The sequence below is a fragment of the Ochotona princeps genome, chromosome 6 (assembly GCF_030435755.1).
Source record: "Ochotona princeps isolate mOchPri1 chromosome 6, mOchPri1.hap1, whole genome shotgun sequence".
Taxonomy (NCBI): domain Eukaryota; kingdom Metazoa; phylum Chordata; class Mammalia; order Lagomorpha; family Ochotonidae; genus Ochotona; species Ochotona princeps.
The window spans coordinates 70,904,331-70,928,685 of NC_080837.1; the positions used below are offsets into that span (position 1 = coordinate 70,904,331).

The 24,355-nt window shown below is 44.2% G+C and overlaps 1 protein-coding gene across 1 annotated transcript in view; it reads left to right on the forward strand.

The window, feature by feature from the left end:
- The first annotated feature begins 4,870 nt into the window (after positions 1-4,870).
- Positions 4,871-24,355, forward strand: part of CGRRF1 (cell growth regulator with ring finger domain 1) — a 31,226-nt gene continuing 11,741 nt past the window's right edge. The window contains exons 1-4 of the mRNA XM_058666460.1: positions 4,871-5,607; positions 16,145-16,284; positions 21,017-21,194; positions 21,342-21,489. Coding sequence (XP_058522443.1) covers positions 5,504-5,607; positions 16,145-16,284; positions 21,017-21,194; positions 21,342-21,489 — 570 coding nt within the window. The 5' untranslated portion in view covers positions 4,871-5,503. The remainder of the gene's footprint in view (positions 5,608-16,144; positions 16,285-21,016; positions 21,195-21,341; positions 21,490-24,355) is intronic.

A 24,355-nucleotide genomic window follows, 5' to 3' on the forward strand; every position in this document is an offset into this window, starting at 1 on the left:
GTCCTCACCTTGAACGCCGGGATCCCCTATGGGCGCCGGTTCTAATCCCCGCAGCTCCACTTCCCATCCAGCTCCCTGCTTGTGGCCTGGGAAGGCAGTCGAGGACGGCCCAAAGCCTTGGGACCCTGTACCCACATGGGAAACCTGGAGGAGGTTCTGGGCTCCTGGCTTTGGATTGGCACAGCACCAGCCCTTGCGGCTCACTTGGGAGTAAATCATCAGATATAAGATTTTTCTCTCTGTCTACTCTGCATATCAGACTTTGCAATAAAAATAAATAAATCTTTAAAAAAAAGAAGTGAGGGCCCAGCGTGGCCTAGCGGCTAAAGTCCTCGCCTTGAACGCCCCGGGATCCCATATGGGCACCGGTTCTAATCCCGGCAGCTCCACTTCCCATCCAGCTCCCTGCTTGTGGCCTGGGAAAGCAGTGGAGGACGACCCAATGCATTGGGACCCTGCACCCATGAGGGAGACCTGGAAGAGGTTCCAGGTTCCTGGCTTCGGATCGGCGCGCACTGGCCCGTTGCGGCTCACTTGGGGAGTGAAACATCGGATGGAAGATCTTCCTCTCTGTTTCTCCTCCTCTCTGTATATCCGACTTTCCAATAATAATAAAATCTTAAAAAAAAAAAAAAAAAGAAGTGAACCAGGGATCTTTCTATCTCTCCTCATTTATGTAAATCTTATCTGCCTTGTTAATAAAAATAAATAAATCGTGGGAAAAAAAGTCAAACACTATCAAGAAATCATGGTTTTATAATTTTTCTTACAGATTTGTTTTTGTTGGAAAGGCAGAGTTACAGAGAGGGCAGAGACAGAGGAAGATCTTCCATCTTCTCAAATAGCCACAATGGCCACAGCTGGGCCAGTCTAAAGCCAGGAGCCAGTGGCTTCCCACTTGGGTTCAGGGGCCCAAAGCCTTAGACCATCCTCTGCTGTTTTCTCACACTATTAGCAGGGAGCTGGATTCTAAGTGGAGTAGCCAGGGCTCTAACCAGTACCATAGGGGAAGCCTGCACTACATACAGAAGCTTAGCTTGCTAAGCCACCATGTGGTCCCCTAGGTTTTATAAGTTTTCACAAAATCTTGAAGCTCCATTAAGATAAACACACACACACACACACACACACACACACACACGACTTTGGTGGTAGTTAAAAGTGGCATTTAATGTACCACTGAAGTAATGATCCAGGAGTATACTTCCCAAGGGGGAGAGGGAGCCAGTCTTCCACTTCTGAGCCAGTGTAGTGTGAGAGCAATCCCATGCACCTTTCCTAGCTTCCTCATCTGGGCTGGAATCTCCAAAGGGAGTAGAGAGCCTCACAGAGACATCAGCATAGCTGGGGTATTAGAGAGCCTGAAGCGATTTAGGTTGAGTAGATTGCTTTTCCTATAAAAGAAAGAGGGCTCTGTACTCCTTGACGTGGCCCTGGAGCAGCGGCACTCAGCAGTGGTAAAGTGAGTGTTGGAGGGGAAGAGGCAAGAGCACAGGAAAGAATGACAACAAACCAGAGGTTTAGAATCCAACATCAGTGAGAGCTACATCCATTCCCTTAATGCCCCGGAGCCAGGCTATTGTTGAGTCCTTACACTTCTGCAACAGAGGAGTTTAAACTCTCTGTCTCTTATAAGTAACAGGATTCTAGAACTTCTAGCCAGCCTCATGACTGCTTAGAATAAAGAGTGTTTCTACCACCTTTTGCAGTTAAATATAGGTATAATCCTGAAGTTCGGTCAATGTTTTGTGTGATGTGACCTTATAGAGACTGATGAGTCATTTTCCTTCCTTTTCTTCTTTCCTGATCACAAGAATGTGGACATGATGGCTGGAGCTGAAACAGCATCTTGGACTTTGAGGTGACCTTTGAAATGGAGCCTAATGGGAATCTGGGTCCATGGCGCTGTGCAGCACTGAACTGTGTCAACATTAATTTCATCTGGACTTTCACCTGAGAGGGAGAGAGGGTGAGGGACAGACACACACGGAGAGAAAATGTTTATCTTGATTAAAATACAATCATTGTTGGTTTTTGGTCAGATATAATTGCTTCTAATGAATATTGCACTTCATTAAAAGTCCTCATCAGTATCCTAATCAGAGCTAGTAATATTTCTTGTCTGGGCTTTCTTCTCAACCTCGTCTCAGTCAGTTTTCTACATAATAGCCACAGTGTTTGATTCAAACTACAAATCCAAAAGCCAGGAGCTTCTTCCAGCTCTCATCAGGGTGCAGGGTCCCAAGGCTTTGGGCCATGCTCTATTGCTCTCCCAGGCCACAAGCAGGGAGCTGGATGGGAAGTGGAGCAACTGGGACATCATGAATCAGTGCCCATATGGGATACTGGTACTTGAAGAGGGCGAGGGAGGGGTGGTACTAGCCAATTGAGCCATTGTGCCACCCTCTGCTTAAAATTCATTGGACTTATTTTATTTTTTCTTTTAGATGATAAGCTTCATTTTAAAAAGTCATGCCACATTTTCTTATTGTATCATCAGTGCTTTCAGTGATGCCTAACACTCAGTAAACTTTTTCTTTTTTAAAAAAGATTTATTTATTATTATTATTATTGCACCAAAATAAGCTTATCTTCTCATTCCATGTTCCATGAACTTTTTATAATACTCAATAACATGGAAATCAAGAATTTTTGGCAGTGGATTGAAATATACACTATGAAAATTCCATTTTGTCAGCATGGAGCAGGATGTGTTGGAGATAAAGTGTGTGGGAAATAGCAAAGTTGTTCCTGCTGTAGCAGATACTCAGATGGGGAATCATAAGGGCTATGTCAGGATCCAGCATGACATAAGCACAGCCATTTTATTCATGACGGCTGTCTTGCCCTTTGGGTAACCCTGACTCTCATCGCCAAACCCGTGGGATAGGTAAAGCTGCTATGAAACGCTGTCAGATTTATTTGATGAGCTCAGACTCTCTTATCTGAAGCCTGGAATGTTATCATTATTTGAAACAGTGCAGGTGCACCTAGGTAAGCTGTGGTCACCTTGTGCAGCCTAACCTACATGCAAACGCCTTGCTACTGACTGGAGGTGTGCAGATTGATATGTTTTGTGCTCACCCAAGATCATGGTTCACTCTGTAAATCCCCCAATGAGTTACATGTTGTCCTTTCTTCAGCCTGTTCTCACATACAAAGTTTTTCTGAAACAAGTTAACTTTGTATTAGTTTCTGTTGTCTTTGAGAATTCTCCAGTAGGATCAATCAGGTTAGGGCTCAGTTTTTTGCTACTGCTGTTTTGGGACTTGATATTCATGTTCCAGAGAGTAAATTATCCCTACTCCTCTATTTTCTCCTTTTCTGGTATGCTGTTGCTATTACTATTTGTTTGGGATTTTGTTGTTGCTGTTGTTTACACTTTTAGTCTTTTCATAGTGTTAGTGGAATATGGAGAACCAACAGAATCAGATCTACATATTTAAGTCTACTTACTTGGAAATTCCTAAATCTTTCCTTTAGTATAAAATTTTTTTTGGACGATAAAAATCACTTTTCAGATGGGCCAAAAGTTTTGTTATGTGACAGTAAAAATATAGTAAAGCTGAATGAAAGAGTTGGAGTACAAATTGATACATTTCTAGGGAGCAGTGCTTTTCCAAATTTTGGAAAAATATGGAAAGTCCCCCCTACAGTAATTTATCCTGAAATAATTTCAGGCTATTTATTACAGTTTCATTAACAGTAATTAAACACTTTTCCAACAAGTGGGAACTGATGAAATATGCTAATTTAAAAAATGCTGAAGAGTCTGTCAGAATGATTCACTTGGCTAATCCTTCACTTGCAAGTACTGGCATCCCATATGGGTGCTGGTTCATGACTCAGCTGCTGGGATTCCCATTCCAGCTCCCTGCTTGTGACCTGGGAAAGCAGTGGAGGATGGACCAACGCCTTGAGTCACTGCACCTCCTGGCTTTGGGTCAGTACAGCTCTGGCTGTTGCAGACATTTGTGGAGCAAATGGAAGATATTTTTTTTTGTCTCTTCCTCTCTCCATAAATCTGCCTTTTCAGTAAAACAAATAAATAATTAAAAAGAGTTGGGAGAGGGGTGTCAGCTTTGGGGAGCTGGATCAACCAGAGATCAAACATGTAACTACTTTCTGTACTTAAAAGCTTCTGAGTGATTAAGATGAAAAAAATGCAATTGTTACTTTGGATGAGGGCCAAGTGCAGTAGCCTAGCAGCTGAAGTCCTCTCCTTGCATGCACTGGGATCCCATATGGGCACTGGTTCTAATGCCGGCAGCTCCACTTCCCATCTAGCTCCCTGCTTGTGTCCTGGGAAAGCAGTGGAGGACGGCCCAAAGCTTTGGGAAACTGCACCCGCGTGGGAGACCTGGAAGAGGCTCTTGGCTTTGGATCAGCTCAACTCCAGCTGTTGTGGTGCTTGGGGAGTGAATCATCAGACAGAAGATCTTCCTCTCTGTATGTATCTGACTTTGCAATAAAAATTAAAAATTATTTAAAAAAATAAAAGGATTGTGAAAAAGCTCTAATTTCATCAGTATAGGGAGAGATGGAGTCTTTTTTTCTTTTAGATCATATTTTATTTTATTTTGGAAAGGCAGAAAGATCTTCCCTTCACTGTTTCACTTCCTAGATGTCTACCAAGGTTGGAGCTAGCTGATCTGAAGCCTGGAGCTTCCTCTAGGTTTAACACATGGGTTAGGGCCCCAAGACTTTGGGTCATCCTCCACTACTTTCCCAGGCCATAAGCTGGGAGGAGCTGGATGGGAAGTGGAACAGCCGGGACACTAACCGGCACCCATATGTTTCTCTTAGAAACAAGACAATTGGGACAGACGCAATAGCTCATTGTCTTGGTTCTAAGAGAATTTTTCATAAGCAATTCTGATCTAAGATCACGTCCAATCTGAGGACTGCCAGGGCTCGTGAACATTTCCTGTGTAGAGACTCCTGTCTGTGTTTTCTAAATTTCTAAGTTAAAACTGGAACAGCTAGGGGATTCTTTGGCTCTGTAGTACCCACGATCTAATCCGCAGGGTTTCGGAATTTCGGAACAGTGCGAGTTGCTTTCGGACCGTACGTCTCTCGGACATCAGGAAACCTGCAGATCTTGATCACAGCTCGCTTCAAGTAATGTTTCAAACTTTCACGGAGCAGCGAAGACCCTCGGGCCAGACCAGCCAGAAGAAGCTAGCTAGCTGGGTACCAACCTTGAAAGTTGAGGGGGGCGGTGCTACATAGGGCCACGCCCTCAGCGGAGCCAATGACCAGAGACGGGTGCTGAAGGGGCGTGGCGAGCCTCGCAGGCAACGACGTGATTGGCACTTGACCTGACGCTGCCCGCGAGGCTGCCCCGGCGTCTAGCTCCGGCTGAATCCCCGGCGAGTGCGGGCCTAGGAAGTGTGTCCATTCCCGGGTACCGTAGCGGCTTTTAGCCCGGGCCGGGCGGGCTGGGCTGGGCTGTCCGGGACTGGCCAGGTGGCCGGAGCTAAGCTCAGTCTCGGAGACCCTGATGGCTGCGGTGTTTCTCGTCACGCTGTACGAATATTCGCCGCTTTTCTACATCGCGGTGGTGTTTACCTGCTTTGTCGTGACTACCGGCTTGGTACTAGGATGGTGAGTGTGTCCCCAGGACGTACAGCTTCGGGAGTGGAGGGGGTAGCGGCCAGCAGCCGGGCGCGCTGGGGAAGGGGGCCGCGGGGCTGCGGGCGGCTGCGACCCTCGGGGGACAGTCGGGGCCGGGGGCTCCGAGGGGCCTCGCGGGGCAGGGAGACAAGGTGGTCACCGCACCTGCGTCGCTGCCCCGCAGTCCCGGCCGGTACCCCGCCGTGGCGGGCCACCCGGAGGACGCCAGGTCAGGGTATCTCACCCAGCTTTGTTTCAAAGGCGACCACACAGCCAGGAAGGGCCCGCTCCGGTGTCGGGGTCTGGCGCTGAAAGTCCAGTGGGCTTCTGTCCCAGATCAGGGCCTACTGGGTGCGCAGGAAACCGGAGGCTGAAACCCCAGCTGGGAAACACCTGCCCTCAAGTGTTTGCGCAGCACTTGTCACCAAACTTGGGGAGGAGGAAGCATGTACTGGTTCCTATTCAAAGTTCAACACCACTTCTAAAGTCATCCTTAAGCAATACAAATGTAAAAGTGGCCACTTGAGGGGCTGGACAAGAATGTTAGGGAGATGTGACACCTCAGGGTCCAGGCAGCTGGTGGATGGGAGACTAGCAGAGCAAAGACTGTTAGATCTTCCCTGGGGCGGTTCCAGCCTACACATTCTCCTACACAGTTTCTCTCTTTTGAGATGCTGTTGTCACTTGCGTTTAGACCTCAGAAATACAGCAGGCTGGCACCTGTGACAGATGTTGGCCCCAAGTGGTGGACCAGTGTGGCCGGAAGCCGGCAGAGAGGATCCGGTGAAGGGGAGAAGTAAACTGGGATTTTGGAGAATGAGTGATTTGGAATACAGAAGTTGAATGTGTGTGGTGGAAAAGGCATTTCAGAGAACACAACGTGAGCAGAGTGGAGGACATGTTCTTGATCACACCAGGCTTCTTCAAATGAGGTCAGAAACACCCCTCCATCCCACATGGGAGGTAGAGGGAAATTCAGAAAGTTTCTGTAAACTTTTAAAGTCGTCTGCGCTCTCACTCCCTCCACCCTCCCTGCCTATTTGGCAATACTTTCTAGAAAGGACCCCCACGCTGGTCAGTTTCTGAAAAGACACACCTCTTTAGGAGCTAAAGGAAATTGTAATATATCCATGCTGCCCGCGCCTGCCAGCCTTAGAATAGAAACTCCCTTGTATGTGGGTGCAGGGAGATTAGGACCAGCCCTACCTAGTTTGTTGCTCTTGACCCATCAGATTTTATTGTTGTTATTAATTTTAAGAGAGTTTGTAACTGGAATGAGGGAGGTGTTACCCAACGCAGCATTTTTAAATGACCATAATGTTAGTGTTACTCTCTTAAAGAATGCAATTCCTTGTGGGATGCTGGACTCTGTATGGTGTGAGCTTTTAATTAGGGAATCTCAACGGAACTTGAGCTGTGGTTATGCATCGGGGTGAAGGAACTCACCATGGGGGAGGGGTTTGGGGTGAAGGGGGAGAATCCCAGTACCTATGAAATTGTGTCATGTAATACACTGTAATTAATGAATAAATGAATAGGAAAAAAAGAATGCAATTCCTCCATGAAGAAACAAAGTACTTAGTTGATCAACATGTCATGTGCTTAGATTTTTACTATGAAGACCAACTGTTAGATCGATCAGCTGTGTGTCTTTAGCTGATAACGATGCTGAGCTCCATGGGTGAAGGTTGTTGGGAGTCTCAGTGTTTGTGGTGGTCAAGAGAAGTCGGGGTAATCAGATGCATGTTTAAATCTTGGTTCTGCTAGGTTTCAGAGATTTGAATAGTTAATAGTTATATTGATTTTTGTATTTAATGGTTATCACTCCAGGTAGGTATGATTTTTAAAATGGTGGAAGCCCAGGCCGTCATAGTGCTTTTGGAAGTTTGGGTGAAGCACTATTGAGGCCTAGAAGCCCATGAAAGTGCCAGTTGGTCCTGGCCAGTCATTTTGAGCACAGTCGAATCACTCTTTCCATCTGGATCAGCTTTGCCGAAATAGGTAGACTTACCATGTTTATTTGTAAACATAAGCCAAGAGCACACATTTGTTGAGTAGAAAGATGAAACCTGCCTCTTAAGACATCTAATAGTACCACACCAGAAAGGTAAAAAAAACAACTTACCTTGCTTTTCAATCCTTATCATTTTATTTTTTTTAAAGATTTATTTATTTTTATTGGAAAGGCAGATATACAGAGAGGAGGAGAGACAGAGAGGAAGATCCTCCGTCCGATGATTCACTCCCCAAGTGAGCGCAGCGGGCGATTCTGTGCCGATCCGAAGCCAGGAACCAGGAACCTCTTCCAGGTCTCCCACGAGCGTGCAGGGTCCCAAAGCTTTGGGCCGTCCTCAACTGCTTCCCAGGCCACAAGCAGGGAGCTGGACGGGAAGTGGAGCTGCCGGGATTAGAACCGGCGCCCATATGGGATCCTGGCGTTCTTGAGCTGCTAGGCGACGCCGCCGGGCCCCTTATCATTTTATTTTGTTTTTAACCTCCCCAAGTATGATCTGTCTAGGTCATCTGTTTTTTTTGTTGTGGTTCTGACCATGTGGTCATGCTGGGTTTGTTTCCGTTTCTTCTCTCCCCTGCTCTTAGCAGAGAATCATGCACGAGTAAGAAAGCCTGGTATTGCTGTTTTAGCCTCGTGGTCTTGCAGTAGCTCCAGAACTCAAAGTGCCATGTCCATGCTTCATAGTTTCAGGTGACAAGGACCCTGCTGGTGTCGCTGGGCCTCACTCCGCCCGCACTTACTCTGCTTGGTGATCTGTAGCAGAATTCTAAGGCACTTTTCCTCTTGGCTGGCTGCTGTGCCCCAGGCCTTGCCAATAAGGAAGGCATCTGGAAGGCTGAAAGGGCAGGAAAGGTCTTGCTCCCTTTTCTTGTCCGTCTTAGCCTGGCAGTGGAAGTGCATCCTAGCACGCCACTTTAGCGCGTCCCACTCTCTGAGAGCCAGCCTCCTTAAGCAGCGTCTGTGTCCCAGCTCTACGGGGACCCTTCTCCTCTGTCTGCTCCTGGGAGAAGCTGCTTCCTGCTGTTGCCGAGGTGTTCTTCAGTGTCTCCCTGTCCATCCTGTCCATTTTCCTACTGGTCAGTTGCTAAAAATATACATTTGTCTGTTAAAATAGCTGATTTGATTTCAGTCAACTGGTACAGAAATTATTGCTGTGAACGGGATCTTGAGGGGGAGGGAATGGAACAAAATGTAGGCTGGTTTGGTTATTTCTTTAGCTTCTTGTTAATGAGAAATAGAATTTTGTTTTAACACCATTTTCTTTTCCTTTTTTTAAAGACTTATTAATTTTTTTTGGAAAGTCAGATATACATAGAGGAGGAGAGACAGAGAGGAAGATCTTCCGTCTGATGATTCATTCCCCAAGTGACAGCAATGGCTGGTGCTGCGCCGACCTGAAGCCAGGAACCAGGAACCTCTTCAAGATCTCCCACATGTGCGTGCAGGGTCCCAAGATTTGGGCCGTCCTTGACTGCATTCCCAGCCACAAGCAGGGAGCTGGATGGGAAGCGGGGCTACAAGGGTTAGAACTGGTGCCCATATGGGATCCTGTCACGTTCAGGGTGATGACTTTAGCTGCTAGGCCACGGTGCCGGGCCCTTCTTTTCCTTTTTTAAAAAAATTTTTTGAAAGGCAGAGTTATATAGAGAGGGAGATCTTCAATCCACTGATTTACTCACCAAGTGGCTGAACTGGCCAAAACTGGGCCAGGCTGATGCCAGGAGCCAGGAGCTTTTCCCAGTTGGCCACATAGGTTCAGGAGTACAAGCACTTGGGCCATTTTCTGCTGCTTTTCCAGGCTCATTAGACGACAGCTGGATCACAAGTGGAGCAATCATGACTCCAACCGATTGCCATGTGGGATGTCAGCAATGTTTTTTCTTCCACGCACAAGGTCAGCCATGTGAGAAATAGGATTCTAGTAATCCATGGCATGCCCATGACAGTTAACAAAGTTCCTGGTAAACACCTCTGTTCTGAAGAGTGATATTTGGCCCTACAGTTGGATCTACCTACATGGCTGGTAGCTTATTGTAATGCTCTATCCCATAGTTGAGTGCCTAGGTTTGCTTCCTGACTCCATGTCGGCAATGCCTGCGTCGCCGCGTACTCCGAGCCGAGCGGAGGGACTAGGGTTACAAAAAAGACAACACGCAGTGGGTCATTCTTGTAAAGAGAATGCCATTTATTCGAATTTTGCCTGCCTCTTTTATAGTCTGCCTAGTTCCTCCCAGTATTTTCCCAAAGCTTAAGCAACTCCTAAGCTCCACCGAGGGCATCTTAAAAAAGGGGAAGCAGGGAAGAGGGAACTTGAGGTCAAGCCAGGGGTTAAATGTATCAGGCCAAGATTGCCCATCCTGTTCCCCTTTAGAAACAAGCTAAGCAGTGGAGTTAACCCTTGGGAGACCGGGCCGTGCAACTCTACTCTAGCATTGTCTTTATATTGGTGCAAGTCCTGGGAATCAGAGGTGATGTCACAAGTGCCTGGGTTTTCGCTATCCATGTCAGAACCTTTTGTGGAGTTCCTAGCTCCTTACTGTGGCCCAGCCTGGCCCTAGCCATTGGAGAGTAGACTGACATATTGAAGAGCTCTGTGCTGCTCCCTCTGAAGTAATTTTTGAGTTCTGAAAAAAGTTTTTGAGACCTACTTTGGTGTTACTATAGCCACTTCAGCTTTGTGTGTGTGTGTGTGTAAGTACACGTTTCCATCTTTTCACCTGTAACCTATATTTATCTTTAAGTTTAAAATTGTTTTCTTAATCTTTTTAAACCTTTTTTTAAAGATTTATTTATTTTCATTGGAAAGTCAGATACACAGAGAGGAGAAAAGACAGAGAGGAAGATCCTTTGTCCGATGGCCCACTCCCCAAGCGGCCGCAATGGCTGGAGCTGAGCCAATCCGAAGCCAGGATCCTCTTCTGGGTTTTCCACATGGGCGCAGAGTCCCAAGGCTTTGGGCCATCCTCGACCGCCCCTCCGGGCCACAGGCAGGGAGCCAGATGGGAAGTGGAGCTGCCGGGATTAGAACCTGCGCCCATATAGGATCCCGAGCGTGCAAGGCAAGGACCTCAACCACTACACCATCGCGCTGGGCCTTAAAATGGTTTTCTTATCTACAGCATATAGTCACATCTTTTTTTTTTTTTTTGTAAGATTTATTTATTTTTAGGGCCCAGCCCAGTGACCTAGCAGCTTAAGTCCTTGCCTTGAACCCGCCAGGATCCCATATGGGCACCGGTTCTAATCCTGGCAGCCCCGCTTCCCATCCAACTCCCTGCTTGTGGCCTGGGAAAGCAACAGAGGACGGCTCAAAGCCTTGGGACCCTGTACCTGCGTAGGAGATCCTGAAGAGTTCCTGGCTCCTGGCTTCAGATCAGCTCAGCTCCAGCCATTGCAGTCACTTGGGGAGTCAATCATCGAATGGAAGATCTTCCTCTCTTTCTCTCCTCCTATGTATCTGACTTTCCAATTAAAAAATAATCTTTTTTTAAAAAAGATTTTTTTTTTTTTACCAGCCATGTAGCTCATGGGCGTGCCATGGATTTATTTTTGTTGGAAAGACAGACTTACTGAGAGAAGGGGAGAAAAAATAGGAGCCAGGAGCTTCTCTGGGTCTCCTACGTGAGTTCGTTGCCACAAGGCTTTGGGCCATCCTCTACTGCTCTGTGAGGCTGCAGGCGGGGAGTCAGATGGCAAGTGGAGCAGTTGGGACCTGAACCGGCACCCATATTGGATCCCAGCAATTGCAAGGTGAGGATTTAGCCACTGAGCCATCATGCCAGCCCACATCTTACATTTTTATATGATCTGATAATCTTAATCTTTTAATTGGGGAGATTAAGCAATTTGCATTTGATGTGATTTATTATGATGATGAGATTGAAATCTACCACCTTGCTGCTTGCCCTGCATTTACATTGCTCTTCCTCCTCTATAGTTCAGCCTTCACTATGCTAAAGTTCTTTATATGATTCTGCTTTAGCTCTTTGTTGATTTATTAGCAATACATTTCTTTTTTTTAATTAATTACATTGTATTATGTGACACAGTTTCATAGGCTCTGGGATTCCCCCAACCCCTCCCCGTGCCCTCCCCCCATGGTGGATTCCTCCACCTTGTTGCAGTGTTACAGATCAAATTCAGTTGTGATTCTTTCATTGCAAGCATATACCAAACAAAGAGGCCAACATCTAATTGTCCAGATACATTCAACGGTTTCTTGGGGAGACCATCCTGGTCTGAAGGTAGAGCTGGCAGAATATCATCCTGGTCAACTGAAAGCCCCAACTTAACATCAGCAATACATTTCTTGAATCATTGCTTTAGGGCTTGTGGTATACCTCTTACAAGTAATAAAGAGATTTAAGTAAGAAAATAAAAATATCTTCTGATAGTGTTACCATTTCATTGCTATTCGTTTCTTTTTTCCAAGACAGATTTCCATTTGGGATCATTTTCTTGTCAAGAAAACCACTTTTTTAAAAAAAGATTATTTTATTTGTATTGCAAAGTCATATATATATATATATATATATATATAGAGAGAGAGAGAGAGAGAGAGCGAGCGAGAGAGAGAGAAGAAGAGACAGAGAAGACGACCCTCCGTCCGATGATTCACTCCCCAAGTGACTGCAACGGCCGGTGCTGTGCTGATCCAAAGCCAGGAGCCAGGAGCTCTTCCAGGTCTCCCACATGGGTGCAGGGTCCCAAGGCTTTGGACCATCCTCAGCTGCTTTTCCAGGCCACAAGCAGGGAGCTGGATGGGAAGCGGGGCCACCAGCATTAGAACCGGTGCCCATATATTGGATCTGGTTGAGTGCAAGGTGAGAACGTTAGCTGCTAGGCCACAGTGCTGGGACCAGAAAACTTCTACCATTTTTTACTGTACAGGTATATTGCTGATGAATTCTTTTAGCTTTTCCTAACGTTGAAGAAGTCCTTACTTTTTGTTTTGCAAAATACAGTGTATTTTTTTTCCTATTTACTCTTTGAAGATTTTCTACTTTCACTGCTTCTGGCAATAAAGCTCCTGTCCCCTCCCCCTTATCTTGTTTCTATGTAGTATATTTTTTCATTGGCTACTTCTAAGTGGCTACTTAGGTTTAAGCAATTGATTATTAGTGCCATAGTATAATTTTCTTAACTTCTTGTGCATTGAGATTCTGGAGTCTGTGAACTTGTCATTTTGAATGCGTTAGGAAAGTTGTTGGTCATTATATGTTCAAGCTCTTTATTTGTCTGCTGCTGCTCTGTGGACTTCCTCTGTGTGTGGTTCGAAATGCTTGAAGCTGTTCTTTGGTCCCACTAATGCTTTCTTTATTTTTATTCAGTCTTTTTTTTTTTCTTTCTTTTTATGTTTCATTTTAGGTACTTTCTATAATGTTGTCTTCAAGTTTGTTAAATTTTTGTTTTGTTATGTCTAACCTGCAGTTGTTCCCATCTGAAGCAATCCGTCTCTGGATGTTTGTATCTTCCATATCTTTATCATCTGCTGAATCATACGTTTTTAAACATATGAAATGTAATAAGTATTCTGATGTCTATCTAGTAATTACATGTTGTCATTTTTGGTTTTTACAGATTAATTTCTCTGATGTTGTGAGTACTAATTCTTCTTCGGCTTTTTTACATGCCTGTTAATTTTTTAAAGCTGGATTCTAAACATTGTGAATTTTACATTATTGAATGCTGGCTATTTTCATATTCCTATAAAAATTCCCAAGCTTTTTTCTTGGTCATGGTGAAGCTGCTTGGAAATGCTTTGGTCTGTGAGAGGCTAAGTTTGAGTTTTATTAGGCACAATCAGGATAGCTTTAGTTCTATCAAGTTAAGTTTATCTGGAGTGGAAGTTTTGTTTACTTTGGTTGGTTGTTGCTGCGTTAGATTTTTTTTGTCATGTTTTGAAGTTTTAGTCTGCAACCTAAATTTTAGTAGCGGGTTCTTTGTTTTGTTTTACTCTGTTTCTGCTTTGTCCTTACTCTCATAATGAACCTCTTTGTCATCATCACCCAGATTCCGGGGCTCCCTGTACAGGACCACATGATAAATATTGGCTTATCCCAGCTCTTGGTTCCAAAGTTGCAGACCTATATAATTTTGTTGTTGTTGTTGTTCTAATTCATACTGGTTATTGACCTTATTGAGTGGCTTTTCAGTTATGGGAATGTATAGTAATGGAGTAATGCAGATTATCATATCCAGATGTAGGGATACAATGCAATATGCATCCCTGCTTCCAAATCAGAGATGGACTCCCAGTGAAACTGTTGGAAATGTGTAGACAACGGGATGCTGGACTGTCTGACATTGTCTGTACCAGCAATGTCGGGGCACACTTAACTAACAGACTGATGGAATCATGACTCCTTATGAAGGACAATACTGTTGTAGCAGTGTGGGGAAAATCTGTCCGGGGGTGGGAGTTCCGAGGGGGTGAATCCCAGTCTCTACAAAATTGTACCATAAAATTCAAAAATTCAAAATAAAAAATTAACAACAACAAACAAAGTTGCAGACCTAGCTATGATCCTTTTTTGAGTGGGCAGCTCATGTCAACCTATTTCCTACTTGAAGACCCCGTGGCCACTGCCTGCAACCAGACTCAGAACACGCTGACCCATGGCATCAACCTTGCTTACTACTTTTATAAGATTTTAAGCATACAAAACCCTGGAGAGAATTATGCAGGGGCCTTGTATTTGCCTGTCGTTTAGATTCTGCCATTAGTCATACTATAATTTCTTTACTACATGTCTGTCCATCTATCCATTCTTCTGTTTGCACATTGGTTCATCTTATTTCATCTTGGGATTCAAAGTAAGCTGAGCTCTTCATTCATAAGTACTAAAGTATTGCATACTAGTAAATAAAGTTCAGTGTTTACTTTGGTTTACAGTTCTTTTTTTACTTTTAAAATGGTGTCTGCATACAAGGAAATATTCAAACTATGGCAGCTGGTGCATAGGCTCAACTAGCTAATCTCCGCCTCCAAGTGCGGACATCCCATATGGGCATGGGTTCATGTCCTGACTGCTCCACTTCTACTCCAGCTCCCTGCCTATGGCCTGGGAAAACAGTGGAAGATGGTTCAAGCCTTGGAATCCTGCCCATGTGGGAGACCCAGGAGAAGCTCCTGGCTTCAGGCTTCAAATTGGCTCAGCTTTGGTCATTGCAGCCACTTAGGGAATGAACCAGCAGATGGAAGATCTTTGTCTCTCCTTCTCTCTGTTAAATCTGGCTTTCCAATAAGAATAAACAAATCTTAAAAAAAAATGTACACACTGGCATTTGATGGGGCTTTGAAACATATCACCTATACAACTCAAGCCTTTAGTAAGATACAGAAAATTACCACCCATGTGGGAAATATCCGCATACCCATACCCTCAGTGCCTACTCCTGCACTTGCAGAAGCAACCATTGTTCTCTCTCTCTCTTTTTTTAAAGATGCATTTATTTTCATTTGAAAGGCAGATTTGCAGAAAGAAGAGAAATCTACAGAGAGAGAGAAAAATTCCATCCACTGGCCCTGTGGTACCAGAATCCCATATGGGTGCTGGTTTGAATCCCAGCTGCTCTGCTTCCAATTAGTCTCCCTACCAGTAGCCTTAGAAAACAGCTTTGGGAGCCCGGTGCAGTGACCTAGCGGTTAGAGTCCTCACCTTGAATGCTCCAGGATCCTTGTGGGCGCCAGCTCTAATCCTGGTGACCCCACTTCCCATCTGCTCCCTGCTCATGGCCTGGGAAAGCAGTCGAGGACGGGCCAAAGCTTTGGGACCCTGTACCCATGTGAGAGAACCGGAAGAGACTCCTAGCTTCTGTTTTGGATTGGCGCGGCTCTAGCCATTGCGGTCACTTGGGGAGTGAATCATTGGATGGAAGATCTTCCTCTCTGACTTTGTGATAAAAAATAAATATTAAGAGAAAGCAAGCAAGCAAGCAAGCAACCTTGGGCCCTGAATCCATGTAGGAGACCTGACTCCCAGTTTTGGAGCAGCCTGGTACTGGACATTGCAACCTTTTGGGGGAGCGAATCAGCAGATAGGAGATTTTTCTCTCTTCTTCTTCTTTCCCTCTTGGTCTCTGTAACTCTGGAGTTCAAGTAAATAAATGAATCTTTAAAAAAATTGTCTTGTCCCTAAGAGCATAGTAAATAGTCTACATATGGATATATGTTTTGTGTATGTACTTCAAAATTCTGTAATTTTATTTCTTTTTCTATCATATTAAGTATAGCTTTTGTCTTCAGTCATTATATTCCCTCATAGCTAGCAACAGGATTCACAGTACAGCTTTTGGTTTTCAAGAGCATGTTCAGTTTTAGTCATCTGAACAATGGTATTGCAACTTGATATGACCACTTCCTTAATTCTAGGTTTCTGCAAAAGATGGTAAATTGAGTTGCTTGATCTTTTTTCTGACATTTAGGGTAAGGATCAGCTAATCAACATGCTACAAATGGTGTAAAGTTTCAACCTTTGCTATAACTAGTGTTTTGTTTTCGCCTTTCTCCAGGTTTGGTTGGGATGTGCCAGTCATTCTGAGAAACTCAGAAGAGACCCAGTTCAGTGCAAGAGTTTTCAAGAAACAGATGAGACAAGTCAAGAATCCTTTTGGCTTAGAAATTACTAATCCATCTTCAGCTTCAATTACAAGTTGGTGACTATTTCCCAAAGCTTTTGTCTCTCTATGTCCAACCACTCCTCCCACCTCTGCCATTTCTGTCTCTCTGGCTTCCTCTTCGTTAGGCTTCGTAACAGCCATTTATTGGCAAGTATTTTGTTCCCGGTCCTGGACTACATTGTACAGCTACAAAACTTAAGAACTCATCAACTTTACTATTGAGGAATTTATCAGTTAATAAATAGAGACAAATTACGTATATACAGATGAAACAAAGTATTCCAGATGTTCCCGAGATCAGTGTGTTGAGCCCTGCCTTTGTCCTTCTCTTCAGGCTGGTGAGAGATGAAGCCACAGGACTAAATGCAGCTGGGGAAGGCGGCTGTCTCTGACCTGAGCTCATGGTGCTTTGCCATGGATTGTTTCATTGGAACATGATGCTTTTGTAGATGGGAACCAGAGGTGACAGTTGTTTGTTTCTGGACTTAGTTGCTGTCTTGGAACAATAAATTGTCTCTGTGACCCGCTAGGTACCTATGCCAGAGTGACTTACAAAAAAAATGGTGTATTAAGGTGAGGAAACATGCAGGAAAGGTTTCATAAAAAAGCGTATGTTAAGTCTTTTTTTTTCTTTAGATTTTATTTATTTTTATTGCAAAGTCAGATATACAGAGAGGAGGAGAGACAGAGAGGAAGATCTTCCTACCGCTGACTCACTTCCCCAAGTGGCCACAGTGGCCAAAGCTGAACGTATCCAAAGCCAGGAGCTTCTTCCAGGCCTCTCAAGCAGGCGCAGCGTCCCAAGGCTCTGGGCCACCCCGAACTTCCTTCCCAGGCCACAAGCAGGGAGCTGGATGGGAAGCGGGGTGACTGGGATTAGAACCAGGATGCACATGCTAGGGGAGGACTTCAGCTGCTAGGCTACCATGCCGGGCCTATTAAGTCTTTTTTATTTTTCTTTCCCTGTTTTTTTTTTTTTAAAGATTTATTTATTTTTATTGCAAAGTCAGATATACAGAGAGAAGGAGAGACAGAGAGGAAATTTCTTCATCCAATGATTCGCTCCGCAGGTGGCCACAAAGGCTGGTGCCGAGCCAACTCAAAGCCAGGAGCCTGGAGCTCTTCTGGGTCTCCCACAGGTGCAGGATCCCAAGGCCTTGGGCCGTCCTCCACTGCTTTCCCAGGCCACAAGCAGGGAGCTGGATGGGAAGCAGTGCCGCGGGGTTTAGAACCAGTGCCCACATGGGTTCTCGACATAGCCGCTATGCCACCGTGCTGCCCCCCCCTTATTCTTTATTTTTATATTTTAAAAAGACTTGTTTATTTGAAAGACACAATGATGGAGAGAGTGTGAGAACACTCTTGCATCTGCAGCCAGCCCCTCCTGGCCACAGTGGTCTTGGTCAGGCCAAAGCCAGGAGCTAGGAACTCCACCCCAGCCTCCCACCTGGAATGGCTGAGTCCCTGACGTGTTAGCAGGATGCCGGGTTGGAAGCGGGGCAGCCAGGGCTCCAATTGGCACACTGCCATCTGTCGCCAGCATCACATGTGACAGCTTGATGTGCTGCTCCCAAAACCAAAGCCCCTGTTGTAAATAACATTTGTCTAATAATCTTTGTTTAATAAAGATAAGTTAGGTGTTTACTTCTTGGTTTGGGGAAGATTCCAGGGAGAGGAGGAGTGAGGACAGTCCTGTGATGAGTGAGAGAGAGATAATAAGTATATTGGAGTAACAGCAACTAGTTTGTTGCATATTAAACATAAGGAGGGACAGGTAAGAGAGAGGTGAGAGGTGACAACCTGGGGTTCTTTAACAGATCTGTTTCATTTTTATTTAAAAGATAGTTGCAGAGAAAAGGAGAGAAAGGGAGAGAGGACCTTCCATCCACTGGTTTACTGTCCAACTGGCTGCAGCAGTCAGAGCTAGGCTGATCTGAAGCCAGGAACCTGGAACTTATTCCATGTCTCCAATGGGAGTACAGGGTCGCAAAACTTTTGGCCCATTTTCTACTGCTTCTCAAGCCATAAGCAGGGAGCTGGATGGGAAATGAAGCAGTCAGGACAGGAACCATCACTCATTTAGAATGCTGGTGCCTCAGGCACAGGGTTAGCTTACTATCACACAGTGCTATTTCTACCTCCCACCATTTGTTTTAAAGATTCATCTTATTTTTTCTGTTTGAAAGACAGTGTTATAGAAAAAAGGAGAGTGGGGGGAGGGTGACCTGAGGTTCTTTACTTATGTCCTGCACAGGTCAGGAGGACAGGAGGAGCGGTGGGTTTGGAAGAGAAGAAATGAATTGAGTTTTGCATTTTGGATCTTTGAAATGCTTTTGACAGTTCAGCAGAGATGTGGAGCAGGTAGTTCCAGATCCTGCTTTGTTGTCCTTGAAAGATTTCTAGGCTGACATCTGTCACTTTTACTCTTGCTCACAATATATGTACTGTTTTCTTTAAAAAATATATTTATTTGTATTGGAAAGGCAGATTTACAGAGAAAAGGAGAAACAAAGATCCTCCATTCACTTGTTTACTCCCTGAGTGGCTGCAACAGCTGGAGCTGAGCTGATCCGAAGCCAGGAACCTTGTGGGTCTCTCATGTGGGTACAGGGTCCCAAGGCTTTGGGTCATCCTGTGCTAGTTTTCCAGGCCACAAGCAGGGATCTAGATGTGAAGTGGAGTAGCCAAGGCACAAACCAACACCTCTATGGTATGCTGGCACTGCAAGGTGGAAGAGTAGCCAGTTGAGCCATTGTGTCTCCCACCCCCTGCCCCAACTTTCTTTTTCTGTGTAATACTGTATTTCATAGGTAATACAAATAGGTATTTTGATAGGCCTCATTTCCTTTAGTTAAAATTTTTACTCATTTATTTTATTGTCACGTATTTGAGAAGGAGAAGAGAGAGAGAGAGAGCGCACGCACCAAATACCCAATACAGCTGGGACTGGAGCAGGCCAAAGGCAACTGAGATTGAGAAGGAGAGAGAAAAAAAGAGAGCCAAGTGCCCGCAACAGCCGGGACTGGAGCAAGCCAAAGCTAGGAGCCAGGAGCTCTGTGCTGCCTGCCACATGGGTGGCAGGTACTCACTGCTTGTACCGTCACACATACTGCCTTCCAAGGTGTGTGTTAGCAGGAAGCTGGAATCAGAAGCAGAGACAGGACTCTGGTCAGGTTCAGGTACTCCAGTATGGGCTGCGGGCATCCCAGGTGATGGCTCAGCTGCTACACCAGTCTCCTGACCCCCACAATTCTTTGTTAGCAGCTGCATGGTGCTTCCTTGTACAATGCTGTATATTCATTTAATCTACTATTGCTGGACATTTAATTTAATTCCAGCAATTGCTATGATAACTACTGTAATTGTTAATATGTTTATTCATGCATCTTTGCACTTATCTTCCAATAATACAATAATATTAAGTAATCACTTTTTGGATTTTTTCAACTTTTTAAATGAACTTTTTTCTGTTTTTCCTTTTTCTACTTTTGTTTACAACTTTTTTTTCTTGCCACATGCTGTATATGACATTGTAGAAAATAGGATTGTGTGTGTGTGGCATGTGCGTATGTTCATGGGATGCTTTTTTTCAGCTTCTTGAATTAATACCTGATGATTGGAATCAAGAAGTCTGAAATCAGATTCTGCTTCAATTATGTGCAAAGTTCCTACTAATTAAAAGTCTTCCCTCACTGTGAGTAGAAAGGCCTGTGTCAGTGCCACCTTACACCCTCAGGCTCTCAGACTCCGTGTGCCAGCTGCTCACTGCTGACAAGAAAGTGAGAAAATCACTTCCTTGTGTGCCTTCTTCAGCACTTGCTGTTGACCAGTGGTAAAAATAGGTAACCAGACAATCAGAATCATTGTCAGCAAGCAACGAAACAACTTTAAAAAACATACACTAAGTTGTTTCGAGGAGAACCAGAGTCCAAGAAGCAGCAATCAAAACTGTGCCCTTGGATCTGGGCAGGTTCACCACTGCCACGGAGCACTGAGCAGCTTACACTGCCAGCAGTGTGAGACCTTGGAGTCAATTCCCTTGAACTTTGTATTGTTACATCTGCCACTCTTGAGGGGAGAAGAATTACATAGTAAGTCCTGCGTATGTGGTGCATAAGTAAAGCTGTATAATATAATTTGTGTGTCCATTTACATTTTGTTATTCTCCTTAGGTCTTTTCTGATGGTATTATCTTTTGTTTTTGTTTTTGTTTTGGACACAACGAATGTATAAGATTATTGTTATTAAACTTAACCTCTATGTTTTGGAATCCCTACTCACTCCTCAGGATATTTGGCACATTAGCTGTGTGACAAGACTAGATAATAATGTTAACAACATGTGTGTATTAACATCAGTAAATCTCAGTGTCTCTGAGTCTCGTTTCTGCTCCAGTGATGTCTTCCGGACACCATCGGTCACGCATATGCTTTTGGAGATGGATCTCATCTACTATGCTATCTCTGTTCAAACAGAGATCATCGAGTTGCCAAAAGGGAAGAATGACATTGATACTTTTCAAGGTTAAACATGTAGAAAGAATGAAGGAGTTGACGGTAGTACTCCAAAGCTGTGTAGACATTCAGACTTTTGTATCTCTTGTAAACATCAGTTCCATCCTTTATAAACATGTACCCTGTTATGGTTCCTTGGATTGCCATTGGGCTGGCTGGCTTCCAGAAGCAGATTTTGTTAGGCACTGTGTCCCTGTATGGAGAGTGCCATTAGGTAATTTCCATTCTTTTTCTGGTTTGTGTTCTGTAGCTGGCATAACCTTGACCACAGATTGCCTCGAAGACAGTCACCTTACTTGCTACTGGGGGTGCAGTGTTCAGAAGTTATATGAAGCCCTGCAGAAGCACGTTTATTGCTTCAGAATAAATACCCCGCAAGCATTAGAAGATGCTTTGTATAGCGAATATCTCTACCAAGAACAGTATTTGTATCCTTTCATCTGATACATTCTTTAGCACGTTGGAATTAGATTTTGTGTGGATACAATCCAGCGTTGCTTAGTTATTGATCCCTTTTTGGTGTATTTTTGTTGTTTTGACCATCATGGCAATTTACCTTTACATTAAAAAAAAAGTATTAAAAAGGACAGCAAAGAAGAAATATATTGCCAGTTACCAAAAGATAACAACATTGAGGACTTCGGTGCAGTGCCCAGATCTCGCTATCCATTGGTGGCACTGTTGACCTTGGCTGACAAGGATGACCGAGAGATCTATGATATCGTAAGTAATTGTAAATTCTGACAGCATTCCCTTTGCATGATTTGGGTGGTGAAATGTTTGAATTTCTGTTTTAAAATACATGTTTGGTCTGGACATATTTTTTTCTTGACAAATGAAAACAAAGGCTGTGTATCTGATATTATTTGTATAATAGTACCTTATGAGTCACAAGAATGTAACTATTTAGAAAAAAAGGAAACATTTTGATTGATTTATGACAATGTTATTAATTTTGTACCTATCATGTTTGCTCTATAGAAAAAAAATCTGTTAGGAAGCCTGTTTGGTCCTAACATTTTTAACATAACTAGTGATCAAAAATGCTCAGTTTAAAACAATATCATTTTCTGCAGGCTTGTGGTAGTTGTGTTTCTGTCAGAGCCCCGACTATGCCTGCTACGTTTAATTTCAGGTATTATGAGAATCTTCTTTTTTCACTATATGCTAATTTTTTTCCTTAAGATTTATTTTATTTTTATTTAAATGGCAGTACAGAGAGAGAAGGGAAAGATAAAGGCTTTCCATCCACTGGTCCACTTCCCGAATGGCCAAGATGGCCAGAACTGAGCCAGTCTGAAGTTGAGAGCCAGGAGCTTCTTCCAGGTCTCCCCTTTGGGTACAGGGTTCCAAGGATTGAGCCATCAGTTGCTGTTTTCCCAGGCCGTAAGAGTTGATTTGGAAATGGAGCAGCCAGGACAGGAACCAGTGCTCATATGGGATGCCGGTGCCACAGAGTAGAAGATTAAGTTGATGTACTAACACGTCAGCCCTGCTAATTATTTCTTTAATCTTGTAATTTATATGTGTGAGGAAAATGCAAGATCAAAGAGGACTTGACTTTGGCAATGTTTTAACATCTCTAAGCTGAAAACCCATCTGCAAAAGCTGAAATTCTCAGTCAGCCTGACCGCCACAGGAGGAAGTCTCCCTGCTCCACAGGTCACAGTCAAAGCTTAGGCACACTCAAGTGTAGTGTTATATAAAATTACCTGCAGGCCATGTATGTGAAACATAAATGAGCTTCCTAATTACGCTGGTGGAGTCCCATCCCCAGGACATTGTGTATGTGCAAAATATCCCAAAATTTGAAGAAAAAAAAATGGAAATCTACAAACATCTGTGCTCCCAAGCATTTTGGATAAGGAATGTCCAACTTGTATGCAATATAAGCTGGATGGAATCCTGTCATTATAGGGCCCGGCGCAGTGGCCTAGCAGCTAAAGTCCTTGCCTTGAACATGACAGGATCCAATATATGGGCACCGGTTCTAATCCTGCTGGTCCTGCTTCCCATCCAGCTCCCTGCTTGTGGCCTGGGAAAGCAGTCAGGGACGGCCCAAATCTTGGGACCCTGCACCCGCGTGGGAGACCTGGAGGAGGTTCCTGGCTCCTAGCTTCAGATCCGCACAGCACCGGCCATTGCAGTCACTTGGGGAGTGAATCATCAGACAAAAGATCTTCCTCTCTATCTCTCCTCCTCTCTGTATATCTGACTTTGCAATAAAAATAAATAAATCTTAAAAAATCCTATCATTATTTAAAAAATGCCCTTTTATAAACAGTGTATTTTCTGAAGTGTTTGATACAGGTAAGTTCATTAATAAAAACATGGTAACATTTTTTTATAATACATTGTAGGGTCCAAATTGGTTTACTAATTTTTACCTTCCAGCAGTTTACCATGTTAGAGAGAAACAGGGTCAAGAGTGTCTCAGTCATTCAGTAACAGAGAACTCAGCCTGGACCCCGAGCCTTGGGGCCCCTGGCTGCCAGCCCTCATTCTTATTCAACAGGAATACCTTCCTGAAGCACGTGTGCGTTTTGCTTTGGAATGTGCAGGCTGTTACTGGGAAATGGAAATGCTGATTGCTTATAGTTAAACCTCCAGGGTGAAAGCTGTGGATGGTGGTGGGAGAGAAGAGGAAATGAGCAGCTGTATGGTGTTGGATACATTGTGGATGTGTAGGATGACCAGTTCTAAAGGGCTAATGTGTGATAACGAGATCTGTGCTTGGTAATGTTACATTTGATTTTTGCCAGACTAGATAGTTTTGCCACACACACACACACACACACACACACACACACACAGTCATTGTATGAGAGGTGATGGGCAATGTTAGTTTGCTTACTGTAGTAATCATTTTACTCTGTGTATCTATATCAAAACATGTTGCCAGTCCTAAATGTGTACAGTTTTTTAAAAAAATATTTATTTATGTATTTTTATTGGAAAGTCAGATTTACAGAGAGGAGAGACAGAGAGAGAAAGATCTTCTATCTATGGTTTACTCCCCAAGTGGTCGCAATGGCCAGAGTTGAGCCAATCCGAAGCCAGGAGCCAGGAGCTTCTTCTGGGTCTCCCACACAGGTACAGATCCAAGGCATTAGGCTGTCCTACACTACTTTCCTAGGCCACTAAAATGGAGCTATATGGGGAGTGGAGCAGCCGGGGTATGAACGAGTGCTCAGTTCATAACAAACGCGTACAGTTCTTAACAAGTCATGCAAACAGCACTGTAGTTTTGGAACCTAGCCTGGAATACAGTAGGTGCTCAGTAAAGATATGATAAGTGGGGAAAAGAAGTTGTATCCGGCCGTGGCCATGGCCCTCAGAGAGCGTCACAGCAGGACTCGTTCCATGTGCCTCCAGTGGTGTGTGTAAGAGAAACTTCTGGCTTCTCTCTTTTCTTCTTCCTTGCTTCTTCAGTGGATGACGAGTAGACCTGTCAGTCTGGTGCTGTGTATTCCCAGCTTCTTTAATCCTTGTCCTGTCTGCCCAGGTAGCCTCATCTCACCACCAAGTCCTTCAAAGTTCCTTGGGTTCTGTTCCCATTGCATCCTATGGTCAAACCTTTGAGTGTTAA